The sequence below is a fragment of the Cucurbita pepo genome, chromosome LG01 (assembly GCF_002806865.2).
Source record: "Cucurbita pepo subsp. pepo cultivar mu-cu-16 chromosome LG01, ASM280686v2, whole genome shotgun sequence".
NCBI classification, from domain to species: domain Eukaryota; kingdom Viridiplantae; phylum Streptophyta; class Magnoliopsida; order Cucurbitales; family Cucurbitaceae; genus Cucurbita; species Cucurbita pepo.
The window spans coordinates 15,951,575-15,960,203 of NC_036638.1; the positions used below are offsets into that span (position 1 = coordinate 15,951,575).

Sequence of the window (8,629 nt, forward strand, 5' to 3'; positions counted from 1 at the left end):
TTTAGTTCTTCTCGTTTTTGTATTTGACATTATGGTCCACTTTCACCCATGACAGCCGTGGTGGATTCTAGTAAAAGCAAGTAGTTTAGTTATCTAAATTGACTCAATCAAATCATTTGAGTTGATTTAACTAATCTATCACTTTGGTCCGAGTTAATACCATTTTCAAACAAAAAAAAAACATATTTAAATTGATTTTATTTTGATCAACAGGTCGATTTCGATATCATTTTCATGAACATGAACTTACATAGATCGGTTTGATATCGATTTTGGTCATGATCATAATTATAAATGCATGCATTGAATTTGTGTGGTTTAGATGAAACAAAAAGAGTATTAATCATTTTCATGCCAATTAAGCATTCATCATCTCTATCTATCAAAGCTTAATTAAATATGATTGACATCTCATCCACCCATCTTAAATTTCCTTCCATCTTCATAATCAAGCTTTTTTAATCATCAATTATTCCTTACTCGCCCCGTGGATTTGGTTCATATACCCACTTTTTCCAGCACCATTTTAACTAACTTTTTTTAAAAAAATATATACCTATTCAAAATTAATACAAAACCCATAAATAAGTTCAAATTATTTAAATATATGTCGGTTCCTACGACACTCCAACGCTGACTTCAAAAGGGTTGAATTGTGAGATCCCACATGAATTGAAGAGAGGAAAAAGTACCAGCAAAGATGGTGGACTCTGAAGGGGTGAATTATGAAATCTCACGTCGATTGGAGAGAGAACAAACCATTCTTTATAAGACGTATTTTAAAATCTTGAGGAGAACGAAAATCCAAGAAAGAACTATTATACACAAAAATATATACGATTTTAATCCTTGAATATTCAATTAAATAAGTGACAAAGGAAGTATAGCTGGAATTATGGACCCTACCTTTTAATTTAAATTTTTTTGAAATATTAATAAGAACAATCATAGAAGGGAAAGATGGGCTCTTCATTAATTGTCAATGCAACATTTTGTTCCAATGTCTATATGCTTCACTTATTTATTCATCTTTATCAAGTAGAATTTGATCTATATTAGATAAAGGTGTTCATATGATCCGATAATCTGATTAATTTCAATTATTCATTCCAAACTATAAACATTGGGTTCGATTNGTAGAACCAAGTTGTAAAGGGTAAGGGAGGAGGGGGCCAACACATAAATTTATTAAATTTTACCTCTCACAATTCTCCAACCAATTAATTATTTCATTTTCCTCAATCATTGCATGTTTTTAGCCAACTTTTTTTCGTCCATAAGAATCCAATGCCAAGAAATGGGTATCTTTAAACACCTTATTATAAGCTTTTTTAGGTTTACACGTGAATTTATTTGGGGTGAATTCTAATAAATAAAAATTTTATAGATTGATTTGATTTATTGGTTTCCGTAAATTAGATTAGGTTGAGCTCAACCAACTGAATTTATTTCAAATTGAGGTGTAAATCTTAATTGNCATTGGTTTCCGTAAATTAGATTAGGTTGAACTGAACCAACTGAATTTATTTCAAATTGAGGTGTAAATCTTAATTGAACGTTAAACAAATAAATAAATAGATGTTTTACAACATAATAACAACAAAAACTTGAATAAACTATCTAACTAACTCAAACACCCTAACCCAAAAATGCTATAGCTAGGTTGGGNAAAAACTTGAATGAACTATCTAACTAACTCAAACACCCTAACCCAAAAATGCTATAGCTAGGTTGGGTTCATTCTTTAATAAGAGTTGTTTTTGTAGATAAATTTCGGTTTTCAACAATTAGGTTAAGTCTAAAAATGTTCAATCCATGAACATCCTTATTAAGGCATAAATTTCACAAATATAAAATTTTTCTTTAAATGCAAAGATTAACTTAATATTCAGAGAGAAAGNCCAATCCATGAACATCCTTATTAATGCATAAATTTCACAAATATAAAAATTTTCTTTAAATGCAAAGATTAACTTAATATTCAGAGAGAAAGATTGAAATATCTTTTTATGTTGTGATTTTAGAGAATTTTTCTTAATAATTTCGAGTTAAACTTTAACGAAAACCAATCTAGAATCGCTAACAGATAGCCTAAATTAATTAAATTACGAAAGTTTAGGGTTTTTTCGTTAGAAGATTTGATTTTTTTGAGATGATATTGAAAAGCATGAAATATAGTTTGATAAGGCATCATTGAAATCTCCCCCATTGCTTAATTTATATGCATTTGTGAGGCCCTCTCCCCACTTTTACATAATTAAATAAGGTTGTTTTAGGGAAAGAGGAACTTTGGGTTCTTTTTTTGTTCAATTTTAATATCAATCCCATGTGCAACATTATAACTTTGTCTCTCATTTAACCCATCAATTACAATCTCAAAACTTTTTTTTTTATTTTTTATTTTTGTAAAGTTTGAGAGTAATTATTGTTTCTTTTTTAGTGTTATTTATTTTTGTTTGAAATGTTAAATTAAAAGTTTTTAGGGTTTTGAATGACAACTCACAAAGAGTTGTATTCAACTCTTTATGTGTCATTTTCTATGTCTTATTTCATAGGTAAGATTTCGTATCATCTCAATAGGAAACGAAATATTTTTTATAAATATGTGGAAATCTCTTCTTAACATACTGCGTTTTAAAATCGTAAGACAGACGACGAGGACACTGGACTCCCAAAGAGAGTGGGTTGTGAGATCTCACATCAGTTAAGATGAAAACGACTCATTGCTTATAAGGGTGTGGAAATATCTCCTTAACATACGCATTTTAGAATCATGAGACAGATGGCAAGGACGTTGAGCTCTCATTCTTATAAGGGTATGAAAATTTTTCCTTAACAGACGTGTCTTAAAATCGTAAGGTTGACCGCCATATATGACGGGCTAAAGCGGATAATATCAAGCTATAATAATTAAGTCAATTATAGAAATTTGGATAAAAATAATGTATTAAAGCATGGTTGATGTGACATTATTAAACACCTTTCATTTGGAATTTAATTGCATTATTAGCATATAGGTTAAGCTTTCACTCTAATTTAGATAATGACATATTTCTTTAATTTATTAATTAACGAATGCTTTATTTAGTCTTTGCCAAATTAATCATTCTTATCGAATAATTAAATCTTTTGAAACTAATGACATATTTCTTTAATTTATTAATTAATTAATGTTTTTTTTTTATAGTCTTTGCCAAATTAATCATTTCTCATCTTATAATTAAATATTTTGAAACTAAATTAAACTTAAAATCAATGGATTGAAATTAATTTCGATAAATTTGATTAAAAATTGACTCGAAATAGTTTAAAATTTTTAAAATCTCCGAGAAAAAAAAAAGAGTCAAAATCAAAATAGCAACATGACTAAATATGAACTGTTCTAGTAAAGTCATCCAAACCCACGCGCCAATTTAATATTTGAAACGCACTCGCATTTATTATTTGACAGTATAATTCACGCGCTAGAATGAAAGTGGAGGTTGAATCTCCGTTATTTATTGTATTAAATAAAAAATCAAGCGAAAATTGAGTTTATTTTTTAATTATAAAATTAATTTTTTTAATTTTTTAATATCAAGTGCTCTCTGACTCACCCGAAAACCCAAATTCTATAGAAATATAGAAAATATAATTCTGCTAACGTGGGCATAAATTCTGTTAGCGTTAACTGCCACGTTAGCGCATTTTAGCACAACCTCCAAATTCCAAAAAAAAAAAAAAANCTTTTCAAAATATTCACTGTGTTTGCTTCATCTTGTTCTTCTTCCTTTTATATTCTCTTTTTATTTTCAAAAGAGCTCTCTATTTTGTTTTAGCTGTAGGTTTCCTTTCCTGTTACTTCTACATAGATATATATATATTTTTCTAATAATATGCGATGATTTCTTAGCGCTGAGACTTCACCGATTTCCCCTGTTTTCTTTGAGATGTTCTTCAGTTTGTAGCTGGAAAGAAAGGGGTTTCTGAAAAGAGAAGGAAATTTTGGAGAAATAGCTTTTGGGTTTTCAGATCTGAAGGAACAGAGCTGGTTCGAAATGTGTCTTGTCTTCATGAGTTCATTCGACAATCAAAACCCACTTGCCATGCTGGTTTCTTTCTGGGTTTGAGCTCTGTTTGTCGGGGGGTTTTTTCTTTTTTCTTTATCGAAATTCTTTAGCCGCCGCCTTCTGGGTTTTTGAGGAATTTGGGGGATTTTTTGCTCTTTGGAATTGGGATCTGTTGAAAGGAAAAGAAATGTTGGCTGTTGGTAGTCCTTTTGCCAGTGTTCGCACGAGCTCTAGTTGTAATGCTTTACTCAGAGAACTTCAGGTCTATCACTTTCTTTGTCTTCTTTCTTGTTTTGTTTGTAATTTTCTTTACAATGATGGGTTTGCGGCTCATGATGAGTTCTTTTGGGGGCTATGAGAGCTGCTACCGCTAATAATTCCCAGGCTAGTTTTGTGCTTTTTGACATTTGAGGAGTAATGAATCTCTTCTGGAAGCTCTTTTTTGGGGTTTATGTTGAATTGATAGCCTTCGCCTTTGCTCTCTCTTTCTCTTGTTTAGATTTGTCCTGAAATTTCACTGTATCTTTGATGGTTCTTCTGTTGAGGAGTTTCATGTGTTCATGTGTTCATGTTTACAATTCACCTGATCGAAGTTCACTGACTCTCTCCTCTGATGATTTCAGCAAATATGGAATGACATTGGCGAGAGTGAAGCTGACAAAGACCGTATGCTCCTGGAATTGGAGAGGGAATGCTTGGAAGTGTATCGGAGAAAGGTCGAGGAAGCTGTGAATGCCAAGGCACGGCTCCATCAATCCGTTGCGTCGAAGGAGGCCGAGGTTGCAACATTGATGGCTGCTCTTGGTGAACTAAGTTCTTCGGTAAAGATACATTAAAGTTTCTAGTGTTCGAGAACGAGTTCGAGGGTCCTTGCAATTGTTCTTAAATTATTGGCAAGAGTTGAATTATGTTCCATGACCATTTTGGTTGATTGTGTTTGTAATTTGTTTCCTGTGGTGGCAGAGTCAGGTTGAGAAGAGGTCCAAAACATTGAAGGAAAAGCTTGCTTCTGTCACTCCCTTAGTAGAAGAGTTGAAGACAAAGAAAGAAGAGCGTTTGAAACAATTCGCAGATATAAAAGCCCAAATCGAGAAGATCGGTGTCGAGATTTCAGGATATAGCAACCATCTTAACGACCACACGATCATCAATACTTTAACCTTGGAAGAAACAGACCTGTCTTTGAGAAAGCTTAACGAGTATCAAACTCATCTTCGCACCCTGCAAAAGGAGAAGGTTCGAGAATAGTAACTTAAGGATATCATGTGAAGCGATTTATTTCACGTTAAAATGATAATTGACAAGAAATTCTTTGCAGTCTGATCGACTTCATAAGGTTTTGGAACATGTTAGTGAGGTTCATTCTCTCTGTGGCGTTCTTGGCGTGGATTTCGGCCAGACTGTAAGTGATGTGCATCCGAGCTTAGAAAGAACGAGCGTGGAACAAGCTACAAATATCAGCAATAGCACATTGGAAGGCCTAGAACACACTATTCGTACATTGAAAGCAGAAAGGAAAACTCGAATTCAGAAGGTAAGCTCATTCAGATCATCGCTCGAGATTTCGTTCCGTTTGTCCTAATTTTGTAACCTGCCTTAACCTGCAGTTGAAGGACATATTAACATCACTATTTGAACTTTGGAACTTGATGGACTCCTCACATGATGAAAAGAGTAAATTTTCCCGGATAACTTCCATTGTACGTGTACCCGAAACAGAAGTCACAGAACCAGGTCTTCTCTCCACAGAGACGATTGAACAGGTTTGGAGCATTCTCAATAAGATTTTCATGTCGGCCCTCGAAATGAAAAACGCTCAAGTTCCATTTTGGTTGATGTTTCCAGGCATCAGCAGAAGCGGAGAGGTTAACTAAACTAAAAGCGGGTCGGATGAAACAGCTCGTAATGAAGCGAAGGTCTGAGTTGGAGGAGATTTGTAGAATGACTCACATTGAAGCTGATCCTAGCACAGCTTCTGAGAAATCAAATGCTTTGATAGATTCAGGTAATCAAGTCCTAGATTATTCAAACTTTCATCAAACTTACTCTTCCTTAGTTATACAAAATCGACTTCTCGCTTTGTCGTTTTATAGGTCTCGTAGATCCTTCTGAACTCCTTGCAAACATTGAAGTGCAAATCGTCAAAGTAAAAGAAGAAGCCACAAGCCGAAGAGACATAATGGATCGAATAGACCGTTGGCTGTCAGCATGTGAGGAAGAAAATTGGCTTGAAGAGTATAATCAAGTAAGCCGAGTATTTTTGGCTTTGCCTGCAATTTCATATCGTGTTCGTATTTAAAAGTTATGCACTGCATGTTTGGGTAGCTAGCGGGTTTATGAACTCTTCGACTTGTTTTGCTAATGGAGTCCAATGTGATTAGTTTGGTTTGCTCTAGTGTACTAACATCTTGTCATTCAAATTGCAGGACGAGAATCGTTATAACGCAGGGAGAGGTTCACACGTTAATCTGAAACGTGCAGAACGAGCAAGAGTGACTGTTAGCAAAATCTCAGGTATTTTTCTCAGGAAGAAGATGAACAATTAATGGAACATCCTTTATCCTTATATTTAGTTGGGTTGATTTGTTAATGAGAACAAATGGTGAAATTGATACGTCCCACAAAACGAACAAAACGAACGTTTCGTTAAAAGATGTGAGATCCCACATTGGTCGGAGAAGGGAACAAAGCATTCCTTATTAGGGTGTGGAAACCTCTCCCTAATAGACATGTTTTAAAACTGTGAGGCTAACGGCAATACGTAATGGGTCATAGCGGACAATATCTACCAGCGGTGGGCTGTGGTTGTTACAAAAGATTTCCAAAATTTAACCAACAAAACATACAAAACGAACACTAACTAAGTGCCAAACTCGACGTTCTTAAAAGCAACGGTTGAAGTAAAGAAGAGTAATGATTTCACCGATTGTTCGAGTTTATTTCAATGAAATATAAACTTCTAAAGAGCTAATGGTGTTATTTCTTTTCAGCTATTGTTGATAATCTGATAAACAGAACTCTGGCCTGGGAAGATGAAAAGAAGACTATGTTTCTTTATGATGGGGTAAGGATTAATCCTCCCCATCCTTTTATCATCTGCATCATTTAGATTGGGAAGCTTATTAGTTGTTCTTGTTTCAGGCAAGATTGGTGACTATACTTGAAGATTATAAGTTAAGTAGACAACACAGAGAAGAGGAGAAAAAGAGACACAGGGTACTTTCATTTATGTTCTTATTTTGAGTTATGAGCTTAATCCATTCTCTTTACTGCCGTTTCCTGAAAAGAGACAAAAACCTTCCATTCCCAGGATCAAAAGAAACTCCAAGATATCCTCTTAACAGAAAAGGAAGCTATGTATGGATCTAAACCCAGTCCTAGGAAGAGCAACAGCTTTAGGAAGACTAATGGATATCGGGCGAACGGGAATGGATCAATGACACCAATGCCTCGTCGAAACTCTGTTGGTGGAGCGACCCCAGAGCTCCTCACTCCTACATCCTATTCTGGGCGCCAAAATGGATACTTCAAAGAAATGAGGAGGTTGTCTACTGCCCCATTGAATTTTGTGGCCATGTCTAAGGATGATACAATGTCATATGCTTCCATGTATGGATCTGAGCCAGGTTCTCCACCCCGGAGTTAAATCTTAATGCTCTCGTCATGGTATGTTTACTCACTTCTAACTGAACGGTAAACTCGATTAGATATCGACCAAAACTGGTCGAACTAAAATGGTTCCCATGGCACTCTTTTTATTTCAATTGTGCTCTATCTAACCAGGAGCTCGTATGTGATCCACAGGGAAGGCACAACGGTCCGGGATATTCGTATACGTAAATTAATGCAGCAGCAGCAACAACTTTGTGAATAAGAAACAATTTGTAAACTAGTTTACAACTGTGATTCAATAGGACAACTTGGAGGAGGGAATGCAACTAACAGGTTGAGGAGGCGTAGAAGATGGTGTTTTGGCAACTCGACGCATGTATGGTATAAAATAGGTAGTGACGATAACAGATAAGTAGCTCGAAACCATGCATCTAAGGTTTCTTGTATGTTGAAATAGGAAGATTTGATATAGTAGGGAGTGCGACCACAATGTTGTGTGGATTTTGTTAGTGTTTTATGTATTGTATATATTATGTTTCTCAAACTAAAGCAACCATTCGATTTTAGATTCTTGATCTTTTGGAGATGATGCATATTCCAGGTGTTTCTGAGTATTGAGTGTAATCCTTTTCATCTTACTGTTTGTTTCCTTTAACTATAATATGGTATGGTAAATCTCCCTCCCTCGAACTACCCCGTACCCAGACAAGGCATGTTCTGTTCCACATTCACCGATTACCTGGAGATTGAACCAGGTGCTACATCACAGATGATCTACTCTACTCGAAAATGTACTCTACTCGAAAATGTCTAGGCCAAGTTGCAAAATTCACTTGTCAATTCTTGTTTGAGGTAAATTTTGGTTTTTTTTCATTTCTACTTAAATAAAACAGCCAAGATGTTTAACAAGTCTATGGATATTTGTAACTGTTCAAGTCTACTGCTAACATATATTGTCCTCTCAAGTC

At 34.8% G+C, this 8,629-nt stretch overlaps 1 protein-coding gene across 2 annotated transcripts; it reads left to right on the forward strand.

The window, feature by feature from the left end:
- The first annotated feature begins 4,236 nt into the window (after positions 1–4,236).
- On the forward strand, positions 4,237–8,285 carry LOC111804414 (65-kDa microtubule-associated protein 6-like). Of its 2 annotated transcripts, none has more exons than XM_023689224.1 (12): positions 4,237–4,311; positions 4,673–4,870; positions 5,013–5,285; positions 5,368–5,583; positions 5,657–5,812; positions 5,895–6,054; positions 6,143–6,294; positions 6,476–6,563; positions 7,040–7,113; positions 7,191–7,265; positions 7,360–7,715; positions 7,833–8,285. In XM_023689224.1, the coding sequence occupies exons 1-11, from the start codon at positions 4,237–4,239 to the stop codon at positions 7,693–7,695; spliced, it is 1,803 nt and encodes a 600-aa protein (XP_023544992.1). In that variant the 3' UTR covers positions 7,696–7,715; positions 7,833–8,285. The 2 variants fall into 2 exon arrangements, with proteins under 2 accessions (XP_023544992.1, XP_023544984.1); XM_023689216.1 differs by having other exon boundaries at positions 7,854–8,285.
- The last annotated feature ends 344 nt before the right edge of the window (positions 8,286–8,629 follow it).